The sequence below is a fragment of the Anas acuta genome, chromosome 9 (assembly GCF_963932015.1).
Source record: "Anas acuta chromosome 9, bAnaAcu1.1, whole genome shotgun sequence".
In the NCBI taxonomy this organism is placed as follows: Eukaryota; Metazoa; Chordata; class Aves; order Anseriformes; family Anatidae; genus Anas; species Anas acuta.
The window spans coordinates 9,690,700-9,712,024 of record NC_088987.1 but is presented as its reverse complement, the minus strand read 5'-3'; the positions used below and the strand labels follow the sequence as shown (position 1 = coordinate 9,712,024).

At 44.0% G+C, this 21,325-nt stretch overlaps 1 protein-coding gene across 3 annotated transcripts in view; it reads left to right on the top strand.

Moving 5' to 3' along the window:
• DIS3L2 (DIS3 like 3'-5' exoribonuclease 2) overlaps positions 1-21,325 on the top strand; it is a 187,567-nt gene that overhangs the window by 96,046 nt on the left and 70,196 nt on the right. For all 3 annotated transcript variants that reach the window (XM_068691642.1, XM_068691645.1, XM_068691643.1), the window contains 2 exons: positions 1,937-2,016; positions 18,566-18,678. In XM_068691642.1, the coding sequence (XP_068547743.1) occupies positions 1,937-2,016; positions 18,566-18,678 (193 nt within the window). The remainder of the gene's footprint in view (positions 1-1,936; positions 2,017-18,565; positions 18,679-21,325) is intronic.

Below are 21,325 nucleotides of genomic sequence, written 5' to 3'. Positions count from 1 at the left end.
GTGGCTGTACCTGCACACACAGCTCCCTGAGGTGCAGTACCCTGGGGAGGAGAGATCCTAAAATTCCAGCCCTAGGTGGATTTGGGACTTTAAGGGCTCCGTATTTCTGGAAGCGAGGATGCTTGCAAGCCTTTCCAAATTAGTTGGTTCCTGCTGCTGGATGGCTAGACACCAACAGATCAAAGTCGCCGTGTAGTTGAAAAGATTTGCTATCTTTCAGTGTCACGATCTGTAATTTGTTTGGATGCATGTGAAGGCTCAGAAACTAACGTGCGTCGAGGGATTAAGGCGGCTTTGCTGTCCAATCTGAAAGCGAGCATATTCTAAAAGATTTTCAAAGTCTCGGAAGGGAGTGAAGTGCTTTAGTGATTTTTATGTCTTTGAAAATCTCTATTTAGTGCGCCTGGTGGAATTATATAAATACACGCTGCCAGCTGTCTGACACCAACAGATACCACCCCGAGCATTTAAGCACTGAAGTGATAGGCCTGCAAAGATAGAGCCATCGCTCTCGCTGTGCAAGCACCCGTGCAAAAAGACGGAGCCTTGCTAATTCCGTGCGACCCTTGCTCATTTAAAGGTTCGCTGTGATTTTTCCCCTCCCACCTCTGCTACCCCAGGAGGATATCAGTGGCTGTGTGGTAAGAAAAACAAATGTGCTCTCGGTTAGACATCTCCAGAAGGGAGGTGCCACCGTGATCCGAGTCGTTCTGCGGCGAGAAGAAAAGCAGCTGGCTGATCTCTTCCTTGGCAGCCTGGGCCTGTACCATTGTGCTTGGGGATCTTTGACCTTGGGAGGGGCCGAATTTGTTCCAAATGTTAAGATAAAAGCAAAATAAACCAGCAAACCCGTTCCTTTGCTGTATTCACCACTCTTTTGGGTCTAGCCTCACATTCCTCACCGTGCTCAGGAGCACCCTCCTGTAGACCCAGAGCGAAGGGAGGCCCTAAGCAGGAGTTTCAGAAAACATTTTGTATTTTTTCCTGAGTACTCCATATTCTAGGTCTCTGTGCTTTGAAAATGATGATGCCTGAGGTCAGATGCTATATTTTGTCTTGTCTCTGTGGCCATAGACCATAACTGTGGTCTATCTCGATACGTTCCCGGTGTCCCTGCCACCCACTGCTGGGGGACACAAATCCTGTAAGGCGTCCAGGGCAAGGCTGGTTATTCCGAGTACCCCCTATTGCAGCACATGTGGAGGGGTGTTCAGCTTTTCCTAAGCACCACATTGATTTGCTAAATCTAATTAGCTAATTGGGAGCTCTTTTATTCTTTAACTTGCTTAGTGTTTCATATTGAACCTGATTTTCCCTTTGGTGCATGATCTGCAACATTGATGTTATAAATTACCGCAACCCTTCAGCATCTGCACTGAGAATTGAAGACTCAGCCCTGCTTTAGTTATCACACAGCTTGGTTTGTGAGTGTTGCACTGCCTCTATTCCACTCTAGCTGTGCTCACGGAGTGACAGATGCTCCAATACATGCTCTTACACATGGGGCTGTGGGTTATTCGTGGTTAATTTAGCTCTACAACTAGGGACTGTATCTTTTTCCTCTATCTGCAAGGCATCGAGACTTTTCCCTGCTTGTTTCTTTAGAGTGAGCTTGATGGGATCACTTGTTTAGTTTTTGTGGAGGAAAATCAGCAATGAGATGAAAGCTGTTAAAAGCAATCAGTTCTACCCCCAAAAAATAAAGAAAACAGCAACAAAAAAACTGACATCAAAGAATTTCACTTCTCCAGAACTTTTTTTTTTTTTTTTTTTTACATTTGATTTAGGCTTTCAGATTAGTTTGGAAGATGTTTCAACAGCCTGAGTCTTCTGAAAACATTGTTATTGTTGTCTGGATGTCTCTGGTCTATGTGTTTTGATGCCTTCTTCATGACTGGAAGATAAATTTTCCTTTTTTTTTTTTTTTCTTGGATAGGAAAGAATGCATTTTCACCATCGACCCATCAACTGCCAAAGATCTTGATGATGCTTTGTCCTGTAAACAACTCCCTGACGGTATGAGATATATTTTACAAAATACTGCTCAGTGTTTATGTTCAGCAGTTGACATGTCCGTATATATATATATAATTTGTCATGTAGTATTCTTTACCAAATATGAGTAAGTGATAAGTTTTTCTCCTGTTTTAATTGCCTGTTTTCAGAAATCGCAGAGCAGATACCTTCAAGCTGCAGCCTGAAATAATGCTGGTGTCAGGAAATGCAGAACCACAGTATTTTTGCATAATTGGAACTGTAATTTGATTTGAGCAGATCTCAGCTGTCCCCTGTTGTTAAAGGACTTACAGTTGAGTAGCTAATATACCACTCTCGTATACTGAAGTCTAGTAAAACTTTGACCTCGAGCACGTAGTCCCTGGGTAAAGGAACCTGGTTTTTGAAGGTCACTGGGTGAATCGCTTCTTGGTCTTTGCTTATGGGACGCTGGGAGTAGTCAGATGAGCAGAGTGTGCCTTATAAGCTGTGTTCCTCTTCTCATTGCCTTTTAAGCTTTCTGTTCTGCCTTATTTGTACTTTTACTATGCCATAGGCCAGCAGAACAGAAAGTAAAGCTCCAGAAGCCAAGTCTTGATGATTCTGACTAAAGGAACTTCACTCTTGTAAGCTTACTTTGCTATCCAAGTTCTGCTCATTTAGTTTGATGAAATCCAGTACCAGGCTTGGTTTAGAAATAGTACATGATTTGATTAACATATCCACAACTAATAAAGAAGATAAAGCGATTTTTCTTTGTGTTTAGTTTTACTTGTTCTTATTAGTCATCACAGTGTGATAATATCAAAGACATGATTCCCTGTTTTTGGTTGATTTCATTCTGTGTAATGTGGCCAATGAATTGAGTCACTTAGACGCAGGTACAGAATAGTATTACAGGGCTATAGAAATGATTAAAACAAACACACACAGAATAAAGCCAGATGCAAGAAAATTTGAGGCCAATAACATTATTTCTGGTTATATTGATATATCAATTTTGAGACAAGGTTAAAGGAAAAATTGCTGTTCTGTCTCACAGAAAATTTAAACAGTCTTCTTGAGAGATCCTGAACTTAACTCTGTTCTCCCTCTTTGAGCTTCATCATGTGAATTATTGGTCCTTGTAGATTTATGAGTGCTGTGATCCCACAGTCACTCAGAACTAAGATGTTGAAACTCTGACATCTGAACCTCTGCTGATCTACGTGTGCATGGATTTCAGATGCTGCCATTCACCGAACTCATTTGTGGTGCATTTTTCTCTTATCCATAAGCCATTTGGAGAATATGTTCAAGGAAAATATCTGTTTGAGCAGGAATTTTTCATTCCCAGAGACAGTGTTGCTCATGCCTAGGACTTGGTGTATCTGCCAGGCAGAGTTGTGAGCGTGTTTTCTCTCTCATACTGCAGAAAATGCTGTATGAGGCCTCTGCAACCTGGGAGGAAGGAAAAATGTCAGCGCATAAAGGATCCTCTCTACCTGTAATGTCCAGCCAAGAGCCTTCTAGACATTACCAGGCTGTTGCTTGACTGTGGAAGCTCCGTAGCCTGATGGCAAAATGCCCCCTTGTGAGGCAGAGGTGGGATCGCAGCAGTGCTGCCCCATGTGCCCTGTTGGAACAAGTCCTTCTCATGCAACTAAACTGAGGGGGGAAAACCCAAAAACCACCCAAGTCTTCTTGGCCTGTGTTTTTTTTTCTTTCTTTTTTTTTTTTTTTCCTGACTCCTCCCTCTCCTAGGGGCTGTGTTAAGGCCTGTGCTGGCTTCTTGGATTCCCCAGACGAATATTTTCCCTTCCCTTTCCTGATCTTCAGTGAAGGCTAAGGAATACGTGAGAGGGTCACGTCAAAGCCATGCTTCCAGGGAATGAGTGTACTTGTACGTGACCAGGAGCAGGCACCGTTCCCCCTCCCAGCACACCCTGTTATTTCAAAGGTGATCTCTGATGTACTTATCCTGAGTGGACAGAGGATGCTTCTGCAGTCAGGTACTACTTCATCTTCTCAGGAAAATGAGGCGGTTGGGAAAGAAAGGTAAAATGGACTGGGCTACAGGCTCACTCTGCACAGGGAGGGTTTGCAAAGCTCAGCTTTTCAAATAAAACAAAAGTGGAAGGTACAGGAACCTTTCTCTTCTCTCAGTTCCCCAAAATAAACTTTGCTAGTGTGATTTAGAAGAGACATGAAGAAACTTTGAAAGACTCAGGGACTGACTGTCAGGGCATAGCCGACTTCCTGAGAGTAAAAATTAAGGTTTCTGTGGCTTGTATCCAAAACTTATGGAGTGGGAAATCCAGCATGGACTTACGACTTTCGGAAGTTTGCGTCCTTCTTGGGAGTGTTGTGCGTGTTCCTCATTCCTCCAGATGAGCCTCGGATGAGCAAATCCAAGAGGCGCTGTAAAAGCAGGCAAGTAAAAGCACCCACTGGGGGCTGTCCCAGCCCTCAGGCCTTTGTTCGCCCCCACATATCATTTTCCATGAATCACAAAGCGTGATTAAGAGCCTGCTCGCAGCAGCCCTTTGTGTAGGATCTCTGCCTTTTGGCTGGAGCCATACATTTTCCAGCAGGCTCGTTCTGCCCTGGACTCCTCTCGATGAGAAGATGCTGAGCTGGAGCCTCCTTTAAGACCGATCTTATCTGTGCCCACCCTGGGCACTGAGCCCCTTGCCTCTCCTGCCAGCCTCAGCCCTGCTGTGGGAGCAGCGCCCTTGCTCCAGCAGGGCTTAGGCCAAGGAGCATCACTCCCTCAGCATGACACCTTTTGTGGCTGCTGAGTGTCCCAAGGACCAGATTTTACATCGGTGTGGAAGGAACCACCACGGAAACGGCCTTTCTTTATATTAGAAATGTCTCCTTTATTCTAAGGAGACCCTGTGGCTCAGAAGGGAATACGGACAAGAAAACCAAATCTTCGTGGTCTTTGGTGAGTTCTGAGCGCTCCAGGAGGGAGCTGAGGAGCCGAGCGGGAGTGAGTGGCACAAAAAGCAGGAGAGGGACTGCAGGAAACCTTCTGCAGCCAATGTTTAAATGCTCGTTTAAAACAGGAGATGTATCTAAAGCAAAGATGTCCAGTCGGGTAGCTGGAATCATGTCCAACGACTGATGTTGTGCAAACATCTCCTTGCATGATCTTTTAATGTGTAGATGAGTAATAAAAGCAACTAAGAACTATCCTGGGGGACTCTCGTCCATTCTCCTCCCAATGTGCTGCTGTTTGAGGCCCAAATTTCCTTCGGCATTTCCCGAACCTTTTTTTTTTCCGACAATTTTGGCTCACTGCTGAAACGCTGAATTCCAAAGGTGAAATTTTTCAGACTTGATGATCTGAAAACCCCGATCTAAATACTGTTTTGTGAGCCTCCTGTAAGGAGTGTGTTTCCCATACATTTGCCGTATTGCCTATATCCTGCGCCCCTTTCTGAGGTATTTCCCACTGTGCAGCTGTAGCCTTGGTCATCATCTGCATGGGGTCCGTCAACTGCTACAGGAAAACAAGGACTAGTGTTACAGGCCCGTAAAGTGTGGATGGCAAAAGCAAAGGTATAAAGCCATCAGCCTACGTGATTTATTTTTTATTTTTTTGACATCTGTGCTTTCACTGAAAATTTTCAGGAGCTTGTGATCTAGAAAGGTCGAAAACCAGTGCTAGGGGTCCCTTGGGATTCCTTGCTTGCAAAGCTGTTTCTGTTTGCAACCCTTCTGCGTTAAGGAGAGCTCTTATGGGAATATTAATCTTGCACTTACTGGATCTCCTTGATATATTTTGGAGGTACCCTGAGGGATTTCTGGCTTTAAAAGTTGCTATACTAGCTGCAATTATTATGACAAAGAGTTGTTTTAGAGGTTAAAGAGCTTATCCAGGGCTGGCAAGACTTCATGTCTCATGAGGACAAAGTTGTGTTAAGAGTTAACACATCTTTTATTCCAAACGTAAACCCAGTTACAAGAAATTATTATTTTTTCCATCTTTTTTGCCCATATGTTAAACACTTTAAAAAAAGAAAAAAAAAAAAAGCCGGCATGAGCAAACCACATATCTGGCATCCTCATGATGTCAGGAGTTCTCCAAAAATCAACAGAGAACGCAGTACCCAATTCAGAAAATGTCCCTTTCTCTCAGTTTATTAGCACCTATTTAAAGTACAAGAAAAAAAAAACAACACCCATTGCTCACACTTTGCCCATTAGGCACCTCGATCAGTGCATTTCGGAAGATTTGAAGAATGAAATTGTCTTCGTCCTCAAACGTTCATTGCTAATTTATTCAGGATTGTGGCAATTTCTTTGCCACGAAGGATCTTTCGCAGCAAGCAGAGAGGTGGGGGACTGTGTTTGCACCTTTGCTGAGTTTTAAAACTTCACAGCATAACCTTTATCTGCCCCAGTCACTGGACGGAGGATTCGCCTATGCTACGTACTCAGTAAAAAAAAAGTGATTTTTTTTTCTAGAAGTAATCTATAAGTCTGTCGTAAGGAACTATCCAGTAGCAGGGTGTCACTAGAAAAGGAAGCAAGGGATGCTTGTGGGAAGAGCTTTATTTTTAATGGAGCTCACAGCAAGACCTTGCAGCAGTTGGAAACTGTACAGGGATATATGTCTTAAGTGGGCCAGCCTGGGTTTGAGAGGATTTTCTATTGGAGTCTGCTTTTGATTAACTGTCGTGCTCCTCTTTATTGTTTAATGATAGCAGTAGGGAGGTAAGCTTGCTGTTTGCATTTGTCAGTGTATATTTTAAGAGATCAGCTCCAATAAAGCATGAAAACAGGGTTATTTATGTAACAGCTTTAGAAATATGAACGAGCTGTACTCCGTTTCGATGACTCAGCATCATCTCGGAGTAAAAGATGGGTCTGGACTGCAGCTCGCTTCTACGGCGTGCATCGAGTTGTTTCAGGGTAGCTTAAGGTTTTAAGCGAGTTCATTTCAGTCAATGCTCTTTTTGTGATCCTTTCTTTCCGCACGTATCCCGGCGAACGGCTGCAGCCAGGAGCGTCCAGCGGCGCAGTGTTCGCAGACAGCAAGCTCACGACTCTCAAGCCCGAGCGCTTTCCTCCGGGGTGCAGACGTTTCAAGATTTGTTCTGATCTCAGCGTGTAAGAGCTCGCCACGTGAGCTGCACGTCCCAGCGGAACCAGGCGAATTTCGTGCACTTGCCAGACTTCTTCTGGGAATAATCTGCAAGTGTCGTGTGATACGTTTCTGGTAATGCACACAGCTGAAGCAGTTGTGCTGCGTTGGAAAGCTACTAGCTAGTAGGAAGAGAGGTGAAATTTAACCACTTTAAAGGCAGATAATTCCATCTGCTGAAATTTCAGGCTGTGACAGGAAAGGAGTTACCAGGAATTATTGGGGTCCATTTCGGAGGGGTTGTCTCACCTCTGTGCAGATCTTTGGATGCTGATTTCAAAGAACTACTTCAGGCTACGCTGTCAGGGTCTGTGTACATCTCCTTGTGTGTTTATTGATGACTAACATGGTTCTTGCCATTCTTTCATTCCCGTATCCCTCAATTTCAAAGAGTAATTCAAGTTTAGGTACTTTAAGTTTTACTCTAGGAGGAATTGCTGTAATGCAGAACAGAAACATATCCTGCAGGTTGTTTGCCCTGTTTTTTTTTTTCCTTAGTGACATTGGTTTTCTGTATGTGGAAGTGAGGTCATATATAGATACATTCATCAAATCTTCCTGGTTTTTACTTGAGGATCTAATCAAACGAGGTATCTGCAGTGTGCTGCTCCCTGTGTTTTCCCTTCCCTATAAATTTGTTCATCCTGTTGGTGATTTTGTATCAAATATACCTAAGGGGAATGCTCAGTTAAGTGTCTTGAAAAGAGGAGAGAGTGAGTCCACTGTGGGGTGAGGATTTCAGAAAGATGTGTAGAGCGAGAGGACTTGCATCTCTGTTCCAGGAGTCTTCCATACGTGTTGGTAAAAACCAACCAATGTTGGTAAAGTCATCCCTTGTTTGCTGCAGGCCTGCAGACACTGGGACTGCTATTTGTTTTTGTTCTGCAATGTTGTGTACACTTTATTATTATTATTTATTTTTTAAAGACAAACAATCCTTCTATCTTCTATTCAGCTTTATCTCCCTGGCCACTTACGGACTGTTGGGTAAAATTTGCTGTAGCAACACTTGATATGAGACCTTTCAGCTAATCCATTTGGTTCCTGCAGCACAGACTGTAGTAAAAATTTGTAATTAGAGTCCTGTTGGGCTGATTTGCTTAAGATAAACACTGAAGAATGGACTAGTGTTGAATCAAAAGTTACGTTATGAAATTACCGTGCTTCCTTCTTTGTAAGGTAAGAGTATAAGATGAGTGGGGACCAGGCATGGTTTAGAGAGAAAATGACAGAAACGTCAATGTATGAGTTAAATATAAAATGACCATAAACTGCAATTTGCGTAAATTTATTGCAGGAGTCAGATGTGGGAAAAATAAAGAAGACATACAAGGAGTGGGATTGTGCGTAACATTTGGGCAGTTTTTCCTTTGATATCAGACAGAATTAGCTCAGCTCTCCTGTTACTTGCTGATTAGTCTGGTGAGTTTTTGTTAAGGATCTATGGTGTGCCACTAGAAAAGTGAACAAGACATATTGCAGTGATTAGAAACAGGTACGTTCCCCTTTTTTTTTCTTCCCATCAAAGATCTGTGGTTGCAGATTCTTTGAAATATGCAAAATACTCTCGGGTCTCTGCCAAATCCAGATCAATGCTGTGTCCCACAACGTGCTCCCGTGTGATGCCGGGGAAATTGCAGCATGTACGGTGTGTTTTGCCTCTTTCAACGTAACGTGGCGTTGTCTCTGCAGAAACACACATCACTTCCAATTTCCAAGGCCAGAGTTGAATGGAATCAGAGGGCTGGATTGCGTCACCCTTCCACTTGTGAACATCTCTTTGGAAATCAGTGAGACAAGGGAACAGCGTAGTGCTCCCCTTTGCTTGGCCTAGAAGAAGCGGAGCTTGCTCCAAACTGACGGTGGTTGAAAGGGGAACAGAGGGAGCCTGATCCCCAGACAAGTGCATTAAACAGATAAGGCATGGGGAAGCAAAATAAGAAAGTTTGGAATTAAAAATGGATATGTTTTCCTGCAGTGAGGAGAGGTGCTCTGGGTGAAATCACTTTTTGGATCATTTCAGCTCATAAATTCAGGACCTGGGACAATTCCCCAAGGATTTAGAGTTGCGAGTTTTCCTGGATTGACAGATATCACTCGCATGCGTAGATATTAACTTAAAAAACAGTGCCCAACTGTGTATTGAAGAAAAAATATACAGAATTCATTTATGGATGTGGATAAAGGGGAAGGGATCCAGAAATTCCTGTACAAACAGATCTGAAAGCAATCTGTCTATGATTTCTTTTCACCAAAAAGGACCTCGGGGACCAGGAGGATGTTTAGAGAAGAACTGCAAATGACAGGTGGTGACCAGGTAGAACTAGAGAAAGCAGGATTGCCCAGTAAATTAAGCAGATAAGAATCCAAAGATGTGTGAGGAAGATAAAAAGGGTGCAAATAACTGTGTGAGAACCTATTCCTAACTAACTTCAGTCATATTCTGTTGCATGCAGGCGACAAAGATGTTATTGCTGCACATATTCTGTTACCAACTTCTTAAAATGGGAGGATCCCTCCCAACCACAGGACTATTGTCTTAACTTTTAGTTTATTGCAGTGCGGGGGTTTGTTTAAGGATCCAGCTGACCAGAAAGAATGTCTTCTTACAGGGCAATTCACTACAGTTTTTCTTGATTGTTGACTATTATGCTAGTTACACAAAGTGTAAAATAAGGTGCAGATGGAAGTATTTTGGAAATCCTTCCAAAAATAAACCGAAAGTTGGATGGCTAAGAGTGAAATCTCAGCAGCTGCCTTCTGTTCTTAAAGAAGTTGAAATGTCAAGGCTGCTCAGTGGGGAAGTACCTTGTACGTGTTTGGCCTAGCTCTGAATCCCAAGGTCTCTTTGAATTCCTGGGAATATTCCCTCAGCCTTGGATTTCACTGGTTCAGTAGAGATATCACAAAAGAGATTGACCTAACAGTGGAGAGAGGCAGGTCCCTCCCCGCTCTAAACCTTCATTTCAGGAACAGGACGCCATCCTACACCCCAAATGATTGTAATTCATCTTGAAAGCTGCTGGGTGCCACTTCCCATCTCTTAAAATTCAGCGACTGCTGGTTTCCTGATAGAGTTAACCTCTTGAATGGGATTTGGAATAGAGATATAAACAAAACGCAGCGCAAATGCCAGAAATTGTCCTTTTGCCTTCATCTTGTTGGCTGGAAATCTAGCTGTTAAGGAGGTGTTTGAGAGAGCTGAGCGCAGTCTCCCTTGGTAACTCCTATCTACCAGCAACAAGTGCTCTCTGAGCTAGGAATTTGAGTTCACAGAAACACATTTGCCTCGGTGACCTGCTTGACGGCTTGTCTTGGTGAGAGGGAAAAGATCCATCTGCCAAACGCCTGCATTAGACTCCGAGTAGCAAAGATTTGTGGTGGGCCTGAGTCACGAGCAGTCCTCTGGAGGTTCTCCCAGGGATGGCCATGTAGCAAGCACTGGCATTCAGTGGGGAAATTGAGTGTGTTTCAGGTCCTTACTCCCCTTCATTTTACTCATTGCACTCGAATCTTGCAAAGAAGTCAATATAATTTTTCAAACCTCTCTTACTTTTTTAGCACCTCACAAAGACCGCTAGGCATTCGTGCAGGCATGGAGGAAACCAGCTTACCTGTGACCCTCTGCACTGTGAGCAGATACCGACATAGGAGTGGGGAGAAATCCTGCACGGGCAAAAAAAGGTGTGGCATAGGCATCAGCACGTAAGGAAATGCATCTGAGTTTTCTAATGCTGGCCAGAGTTGATGCATCACAGAAATCACAGAATCATTAAGGTTGGAAAAGATTTCCAAGGGCCTCTAGTCTGAATGGCAAAATCTCTTCATTTCCCATCATTACACTTTGTGTCCCCAACTGTCCCATGGTCTGGCCTGACTTTTACTGTTAAGATACTTGTGCTTCTCTTTCATCTGTATTTTACTCCTGGTTTCTTGTTCAGCAGTGTGAACAAATCTTTCTGCTGCATGCTTATTCTGTTAGATATCATTCCCTGTGTCCTTCAGTCTGCAATTAAATATTTTATCTGGTGCATGCTGCGTAAATTCTGTCCTTCTGACTATTTAGTGCTTTCCCCCCAGGAGAATTCCTTCTTTGTGAAAGTATCCAGCTTAATGGTGCGGTGGTAACATTTGCACAGAAGAGCTCTTCTGTTCTCCTAACTTATTGCATCGGGTTTGAAGGCAGTTTTCAGGAATGGTGTGGGCAGCGGGTGCGATCTGGCTGGCAGCATCTCCTGCCACAAGGTGAGGAACTGACATGAGTTTGCTGGCAGGAGAGGACACTTGGGTCTTGGGTTTCTCTGCCTTGATACCATGGTATATTCAGTGAGGTCTGGAGACCCGACTTCTGATCCATCACCAGCTTGTTTCCACCTCATGGAAGGTGGTGGTTTGGAGAACACAACCAGCATGAAGATCTGCCCCATGTCCCCATGGGAGGCTTGACCTCCCACCCTCCTAAGAGGCTGGGAACACTTTGCTGGCCAAGAGCCTTCTCTGAACGTACTCCTCAGGGCTGGGCAGCGTGGGGAAGCATGTGCCTCGCAGAGGATTTCATGCTAACCATAGTGAAAGCATTTAAAACAGCACTGAACTGGTTTGTGTATAAAACTCAGAGCTCTGTAACACACTACGAGTGAAGTGCCCTGCTACGGGCTTGTACTGGCTTTGTTTTGCAGTATGAAAGGTGGCTTTTAAATTCTATTACCAAGTGGGTTTAGGGCATTGCTGAATTTATTAGCTGCTACAGACAAAAACTGTATGCAGTTCACATGGAAGACCTGCTCCCAGCATTTAATTCAGTAATAGATAGTCTCCTCATAATTCTGAAACTATTTAAGGAATTGCCGATGGGCTCATGGAAAAAAAGTGTTCAGGAACAGCTTAGGAACGGCTCCTTTCCTAGAACATTTTTTCTGCTTTTCATCTTCACTTGTCCTTCATCGCTACAGGCACTGAATGAGCACGAGTTCTGTGTTGTGCCGTACCTGGAGCCAATCCCAAGCTGGTGTGTAAAATCACAGTCATCTCCGTAACAGGCAGCCGGAGCCAGAGACAAAAGTACCAGAGGTTGGAGTAGTTACGAGAGCTGAGTAAAACCGTGTTTTAAAAGTCACTACGGAGCAGATAGGAATCATTCTGGAGTTTAGACTCATTGAAGTCCCACCCTAACCTTTTAACTTATTTTTTTGTGCTTGTATGGTGTCATTCTCCCCTTTCCCCCATCTATTTTTAAGAAATGCTCTGAACGTTCCCCGGTTCGGGATCACTGAGAGCATCGCCCCTTGCAACATCACCGTTCGTATCAGTGGCTTCTCAGATACTTTCAGAAATCCTGGAAGTGCCAAAACTTTTGATATGGGAGGAGTAACTAAAGATTGTTTCCCTTTAACCTGTGATCTCATCCTGTGTCTCAGCTTGGAAGAACTAGGGGCAATTTCAGTTCTACTAATTTTGAGGATTTGGCCCGTCTTGCAGCTCCTGAATCTGTGTGATCAAATGAGCAAAATCTCAGCTTTCCTCGTCCCCAACTCCCGAAGAAAAGGAGGTAAACGTGATCCGTAAAGGCTAAAGTGGTCGAGATAGAAAGGAAGCAATTTTAACTGTTTTCAAGAAGCAAAGCAGAAGCCAAGACCCAGCCCTTCTGCTGTTTCCAGTCTGGTTCAGACACGTGGAGCGGGCGCGCTGCCGCGCCGCGTGAGCTGCTGCTCCCTCTCCCTTTGCATGGGAATGTGCAGCCCACGGAGCTGGGGGCCTGACCTTGGCTGCGGCTCCAGGTGCTACAAACCTCGAAAAAAAGTGACTAAGCAGGCTTTAAAGAAGAGGTCAAATGGCTTGAAGGGCGTGGGGGGATGTTTCCGTGGGACGTTTCACATGCAAACCAGCAGCAGAGGGGCTTGGACAGGTTCTGGAGGCCAAGCTGGCAGCAGAGCCTGGGAGTACGTAGTATTTTGTGGATCGTTACCCTTTAGAGGTGCTTATTGTTTGTTTGGGCAGACGATTTTTCCTATTTTCAAGTCATTGCAACATTTACTAAAGTCATGTTTATGCTTGGTTGGGAAAGTTGCTGCTCTGTGCCCTGGGGACTTGTCCCGCTCTCTTGAGATGCGGAATTCTGATTCCTTTTGCCAGAGTCTTTTCATGGGGTTGTGTCAAGGAAGAGACCTTTTGAGAAAGAAAAAGCAATTAATTGCTTTTAAAAAAAGGTGTAATTAGTTGCATTTCGGTTGGATAAAGCAACATCATGTGATAATTTTAAAACTTGGGTTTCCTGATAAACAAGTTAATGGATTTATGCTCAGTTGCACTGTGCTTTCAAAAAGCAAAATGGCCCTAGGGCACACAAGTAAAATTTAAGCACTTTCCTTGTTATTTTAAAATAAGTAAAATAAAAATAAAGCACACTGTCTGATTTTCTGAACAATAGCTTGGCTTCCTGCGGTGGAAAAGTAACCTCAGCCGAGAATTAAAGCCACCCACCTATGTCTTCAGACTGCGGAGAAGACAAATAGCTTGCTCTTTCCACAGTCCCACTTTAATTTTTGTATTAATCTCTTCTATGTCTTGCTCTTTTATTTTTTTTTCATTTCCCTCCTGCTCTTTTCTCCCACTCGGGCAGTCACTCTCTTCTCTTTGTCTCTGCCTCCATGCCCAGAGGGGCGCTTCTGCATTCCTGGGCTGTCAGCGTATGGGTATAGTACATACACATGGGAAGGGAAATAGAGGTGTTTGGGTCGGGTCCTTCATTTAAAGGCTCATATTCAACATCTGTGATGATCCCTAGTTACTTCCAGCAGCTTCCTCAGGTGTCAGTGCCATTTTCTGCCTCCCTGCAAGTTGTGTTTGTTTTGGGTACACCCTTCTTACCACCTGCATCCCCTGCTGGCTGGCTGAGCCTCTCCTGCAGAGACAGCCCTTGCCCCTGTGCCCAGCAGCCACACAGGAGAACCTCAGCACTGATGAGATCCTGTGCGACACTTCAAACGGCAGCAAAATGCTCATGTAGGTTAAAGGCCTCGTCTGTCTCTCTTTGTACAAGTTTTTTCATACTTCTGCAAGGCACTAAATACTGCTTCGCAGGTAAGTGAGCAGCAGCAGCCCCCCCCAGGGCAGGGGAACGGGGAAGAGCTGTAATTATTTGCTGCCAGAGTTGGTGTAGCCAGGGAACAGCCAGCTACCTTCAGTTGCTGGCAGCAGCTGGGGTGGTTGGCTGTTTTCTGGCTGGAGCAAACACTTTGCAATTGGCTTTGAACTTTCCTATGGATCCCTTACTGAGGGGTAACAGACAGCTTGAGAAATAGCGGCTAATACAAAAATTTGGTCTTAAATTTTAAGTTGACTTAACACTCTATTAGTGCTTGTCCTCTCTCCTGAGAATGATGATGTGTGAAGGTGAGATGGAAATGAAGGGGAGTGTGTCTGCACGGTAGAGAATTACCTTTTGCTGTTTTATCCTTGAGGAGTTGCATTTTTAAGTTCCATGCTCCTAAAATCTGCATATACCGAGGTATGATGTGAGCTTGCTTGGTCTTTCTTGCTGCATATGTACTAGGATTGATGAGGGTTGCTGAAGATGGAGAAGGATTTGCTGCCATTGTGTTAACTTGCATGCTGTTCAAATAAATTCAGCTCAACTTTCTAATTCCTGGGGCAAATACTTGATACAACTTGCTGGGCTGGCAGTTTTTACGGAGCATTTACAGACTGAAAGGTCTTTTTCCTTTTCCTCCAGCTCTTCCTTGCTAATCCTTTTCGTTTATAATTTTTTTTCAGTAAAGAAGGAAAAAAGTTCTTTGAACTGTTTTGTCCTAAAGGATGAGATCATCAGTGGAAAAAGAAAGGGAACAGCTTGTTCTTTGTTCTCAAAGGTGCCACACTTGAACCATTCTCCTTTGATTTTAGCATCGTATCAGTGTTACGTACACAAGGTTTTGGAGTGGGTTCAAATAAACCAGATTCTCGGATCAAGGAGCTGAACTTTCTCTAAAACTGCTGTGTGCCTAGGGCAGCTTTGTGCCGGGGAGGCCTGCCATGAGCAGCTCGATCATTTGGTAAGCTTCTAGAGGAAAAACCAGGCTTCTAGAAGCTTGGAGAAACACAGATCTAAATAAAGCAGGTGTTGCTTGATTCTAAACTGCATTCCCTGTTCCTAAACATCTCCCACATAGCAGCTTCGTAGTGATGGAGTTTAGGATGGCAATTTTGCACCCACTTTTCCAGAAAAGGAGCCAGCCAAGTGCCTTCAGTGTTTTTCATTGCAATACACGTTTCCTTCAGCTCTTGCTTAAATATCAGCTGTATGAAGTGTTATGCTTAATCCCCTGTATATTTTTATGTAGACACCTTTTAAAAAATAACCTTTAAAGTAGTAGTGTGGCTTTAGGGCTTGTAGGTTCATTGTAGGAGAATTGTAAATTTGGGTTGAAGCAAGTCTGTGGCTTGTAAAGTACTCTTCTCTGCAAGAATTTCAGGGAACGAAGTCTATCAAAGCAGGGAGCTACATGCCAAGGCTTGGAGTCTCTGCTGGAGACGTCGATTTTGTCATCAAAATGAACGTGGAGTAGGCAGCGTGTAGCAGAGTGTGGTGTGTGGTCCGTGTGTTGTCCACCATTCCTCTTCTCTGCTCTCTCTGACAAAGCTTTTTGGGTAAAGGAATGGTGCTTTAACTCTTTTTCCCTTTCATTTAGGCCACATACTCCTTTTTTCCTTGGGAAACAGCACAAGACTCACAACGTGAAATGTTCCTTTTGTGACTGTCATAAAAAAATTAATGAGACTAGAAAAACTGTTTGTGGATCTGGAAGAGAATGCCAGGGAAAGAACTTTGTGGCTAGAGAAACACTTTTCATTTCAATTGGCAAATAAACCAGGGGAGAGCAGCAGGCAGGTATTTCGGTGCCGGCTTAGGCTGGCATTTTGCACAGCACATTCAGAAGTAGAGATTTGAGAGAAATCAGCTGGATTGATCGCTGCCTGTATCTTCAAGTTCTCTTGGTCTGAATTTTTTGGGGGTGAGGGAGATAGGGTGATTCATGCTCAAGCAAGACAAACCCAAGAGCTGCCAGTTTGCATTATGTCAATGGATGTAACAAAATATTTAGATAGAACTTCTATTAAAAGTTCAAAAGCAGGGGGCTCATGCTGACCCCAGCTTTTAGAACCTCTGGTGGGAAACCTGAGTGAAATTTAATTCCTCTCAACGTGTTTTCATTGGCGAACTCCACGTTTTATTATCTCATGCAATGAGATCTTTCTTGGTTTGTCGATTTTCTACCGAGGACAAAAAGTTCATGTATGTAACAGTGCACATATTGAATTAAAGTGCGATTAAAGGCATGATGTAATGACCCCCTCTCCTTTTCCTTTAGTCAATATTTGCCTGCGGGGTCAATACATTACAATATTGACTTCAAAGTGTTCAATATTTTTTTACCTTCTGAGTGCGTTGGCTTCGAGTGCGTGTAATATTAAACCTGTTGGTTGAACTGTTGGTCTAAGACTTACTGTCTAAGTAGTTTCAGGCTTGGATGCCTAATCCATGTCGAGCAGCTTTCAAGGCATCTGATAATATCACAACACAGCTGTAGGCAGCTTTCCGAGCTGAAGCATCGAATCTGCAGTCTTTTCTCCCAGCTTTCCGAGTGGTGGAGTTCAGCCCTGGGTGTGCGATGGGATCGTTGCCCTCTCCCCCTGCTGCCACGGTATTTGCTCTCCGCAGGACTTCCCAGTGACTGTAGGTTATGTGGACAAACCTAAACCCCAGTGCTCCTGTCTTCCATGTGAATTTTTTGCTGCCTGTACATCTGTGCTCTATCAGGTATACAAAAAGCAAGATAATACTTTCCAGACCCAAAATTCTGTGCAAACACAGCTTGGTACAACCGGCTGGATGAGCTGTTACACATTCAGATTGTCACACATGGCATTACCTGCACTCCCAGGCGGCGGTGGCACAGTTTGCTGGGTGGCTCTCCTGCTACGAACTTGAACCTTCTCATGCTTCCTCTTCACCTGTAGAAATTTCCATTCCTGCTCTGCTGAAATCGAGCACCGCTACCCATCCATCAGCTGGGCACCCAGGCAGATAGGCTGTGTAGTGACAGCAGCTGTTAATATTTTGTCCTTCAAAAATGGGCTTTGATAATACTCCACGCGAGGTGGATAAACAAACAGGATTATAACCGGTATGGTATCTTATTATGTTGCCTTTCTGAAAAAATAAAGGAAAGGGAAAATATTTATAGATACCATGAGGTGAGTGAATTCCTCTAAAGAACCAACTGTTATAATTAGGAACCCGCTGCACTTAGAACTACTCTACAAATAAGCACCTCAAATCTAGGCTAGCCCTTCCAGAGAAAACAAAGGTCACCAGGCTTCTTTGAGGATTAGCAAACCAGAATTTCTTGGACCAAGGTACTAATTACTTCCAAAGCTGAGGATGATCGCTCCTTCCAAATTCAAATTACTGCCAAAACCTCACGATAATCCTCAGTAACACTCCTCTCCAGCCTAACTTTGGAATTAAGGTGCTTTTAGGCTAGACTCTAATTTGAGGATAAAAAGCCTAATCCGAGGATAAGGCAGATATCAGAGTATTCCTATGGAAAGCTGCATTTCTGCATAGCCTGATGCTAAGTCATTTAAGACTTTCAGGACACCAGCAGCAGTTTGGGCTTGACTCAGAGTGAGGTGGAAGCAAGCGCAGCTCGGAGAGCCCAAAAGCAGGCCTAGAAATTGTGTCCTGTACTGGAATTGTGTCTGTTTGCAGGGTGGGGGCCCATATTTCTTGCTTGCTGTTGTCTGACAGCAAAGGGATGAAAATTGGGCTCACTATTACAAGCTCCTAGCTGGGAAGATGTAGCCACGTGGCTTTTAAGGGATTTCACGTACCCACCAGTGAGATTCACACCTACATGTGAGGATGAGGTAAGTTGTAGCCACAGTGGTTGTGAATTTGGTGGCGTCTTGAGAATCCACAATTTTCATCTCAGAAGGGAAGAGATGGAGAGAAATACCATTTTTTTGAGTTCTAGGCATAAGGTAAAAGGGTTGTGGGAGCACTGGGAGAAGGGGCAAAGGGGACAGAGTTAAATATATGAGTAATTACACAGAATACGTCAGAGGGATCTATACACAAAAGCGTTCAGACCTGTCAGAATGAGAAAAGATTTGTGAAAATCACTTGTTGTCAGTTTCTTATCCATTTCCTTGCTGTCTCCCTAGCCCTGGCTCTGTGGTAGCTCACAGCACTCATACCTCACAGAAAATTGCTCTGCCAGAAGTGGCCCAGCAGAAAATGTGCAGATCATAAAACTGTATTTTTTTTTTTCTTTTTTTCTTTGAAAAGTGACTTCTGGATGGGATTATTTCCTCCTGCCCCCTAAATTCCTTCATTTCTACCTGCAGCCTACTGACTTCTTTGTGCAATTTCAGGGAACTTTGAGGTGGGTGTTCACATTGCGGATGTAAGCTACTTCGTGCTGGAAGAAACAGCGCTGGATAAAGTGGCAAGCGAAAGGGCAACCAGCGTCTACTTAGTGCAAAAGGTAAGAACAACTTCTCCTTTTTTCTTCTGAGCACTGTCTTCCTTTTACCATAAATTCCTTTTCAAGGTTAATTTTCAGATGCCATTGATCAAAATGGGGTCATTATTGCAGCAGACCTACAGAAATGAGCAAACTGATGCAGACAAACACAAGAGTTAACAAAGCTGCACTTATGAAGACAGCACTGGTGAAGCAGCAGCTCATGCCTGTGTGTCTGTGGGCAGAAACCTGGGAATGCCAGGGCTTGTTAGCTCAGGAGCATCTCTGCTCACCTGCAGCTAGTTCAGGTCCCAAAGCCATATGGCTGTGTTTGCACTGTCCTGAGACTCAGATGAGCTCGACAGATCCTACTTGGCTTCTCTGCTTTGCTGTTGCAGGCTTGAAATTTGCTGATATGGTGGTGGTGTAGACTGTCATTTTTGTCTTCATTGCAGTAGGACTAGCCAAGCCCTCCCATATGTGGATGCATAGCAGAGCGTGGTGTAAAACACCCTGTGCCATCTCACATCTTGAGAGACCACAGTATTTCACAGACTGTTTCTTTTATCTGGGTATCCCAAATACTGCAAAGTGATGCTCTCTCTTCATACACTGAAGAGATATTTAAAACTGTAGAGATTTTAGGGTAACAACCAAACGTTAGACATGATTTTTGAACTTCAAAAATGACCAAGTTCAAGTTTAACATTATTGGAAAGGAAACACCCAAGTTTCATCTGTGCATGATTTTTTTTTTGGTCTGATTTTAAGTTGAATGTGCAGAATCACTTCCTATATTGCAGGCACTGTGTGTGAAAGGAAGCCAGGAAGCTTGGCTTTTGGCTTCCTGTGCTGGCTTGAAACATCAGCTGCATGAAGAGGAGTGTTGAGACAGTCTCTTAAGGGCAGGTTTTTCTTTCTCTCCCTACACTTCCTTTCAGTCAGGTTGTAGAAGTCCTTGACTCTGCAGCCCTTTCCCAGATGGCAGGGCATCTGTGGTGTAATCAACATATCCTTGGTACTCAGGGTTGTGGGTGATTCTTCTCCTCCCTTCCTGGGTGTTCCCAGGGTTGCTCTCTGGGGAGGGTCTCGTAATGATGTTTGTTCTGTTGGCTTCCTGTGCTTTATCCATTCTTTCCAGATCATAAATTATTTTGCCTTTACTCTATTGAAATCAAATTAGTGGTTTGATATCAAGCTGTTAACCTTTAGTAGCTGTTTCAGGACTATTTTTGGGTAGACGTGGTGAGGCACAACCTCAGGGTGTCTCAGCAGGTCCATGGGTTTTACGTCTTTGAGGGCATGGGTTGCGTGGAGTAGCCGTGAGGGCGATGCAGAAGGAACCGAGGAGTGGCCTGGCTGGAAAACACCGCTTACCAGTGACTGTTCTCCAGGAGCTGGAAGCGGTGCATATCTCATGGAAACAGCAGTCCTGGCACAGGAGTCTTCCCAACCCTGTGGTCTCTGCAGCGATAAGCCCTTGGCGCTGCGATGCTCTGCCTCCACCTCTGACGGGTGACTCGGCAGCCACCGCTCCATGGGGGAGCGTCACTGCGGGGCAGCGAAGCTGTAATCCTGGGAGATGCCGTGGCAGTATTTTCAAGTCAAAATACTGTGGCTTGAAGGCATGTAGGTTTTTTTTTACCGAAGGGAGAAAGAAATTTTTTTTGTATGTAGATTTTTTTCATGAAAATTTAGCTGAATTCAAAAGCTAATTGAATGTTCTTTCAAAGTGCCTTTTTCCCCCCAGCACCAGTCAGTCATGTGTAATGCCAACTAAGTTATTTATTGCCTTTTCACAGCCATAATCTCCCATTGCTCTTCAACTGCCGTGGCCTAGCAGTCAGGATTAGTGTTTTACCCACACTTCTGCCCTGGAGAGAATACGTTTTCAGAGTACAAAGTAGGTTAGATGGTGAAAACACGGTGTTGGTCAGTATTTTAATTACAAGAGATGAAAAGGAGAGAGGGGATGGGCAAAGGAAAGCAGCCAGGCTGTCTGAAACAAGATGGTAGCGTGACTCTTGTCGAAAATATGCTTTCCTTTGATGGAATTGTTTCCTAAGACAGCTGTGATTCTGCTAGAGGTTAGCACCACGCTAATCCTCCCAAAGAAGTTAAATAAAGCCACATATTTAATTTTCCTGAACCATGTATCCAGAAGGGGAGTTATTGTGTAATTGCTAGCAGTCTATTTAATAAAAGTCAAAAGTTTTTGAAATACGAGTGTATCAGGTTTTAAGAAGCGAGAAAACCTAAACAGTTTCCTCTTTTTTGGCACATCCTGGAGTGTTATTTTAGGTGTGAAGCAGCTCAAGTGAGAGGTCAGCCATAAATCCGTATGATATTTTATTGGTACTATTTTATACTTGAGATCAAAGATTTGATCTGTAAGCCTATCTTCACGTCGAGTCCAAGGACTTCGAGACATTCACTCTTGACACCAGCAGGTTGTCAGGGTGTTGATATTTTGATAATCTCCGGCTGAGTAACAAAGAGTTGCTCGAAATGTGAATTCATGGAAGTGTTGATACAACTCTCGGGCAGAAATCTTGGCTCGCAAACAAATTGCCTATTTCCTCTGAGTGTCTTGTAGCGGGTAAGCAATAGCCTTGCTGAGCCCACCCCATTGTTAGACCTTGGCGCCCTCCTCCCGGCTCCGGGGAGA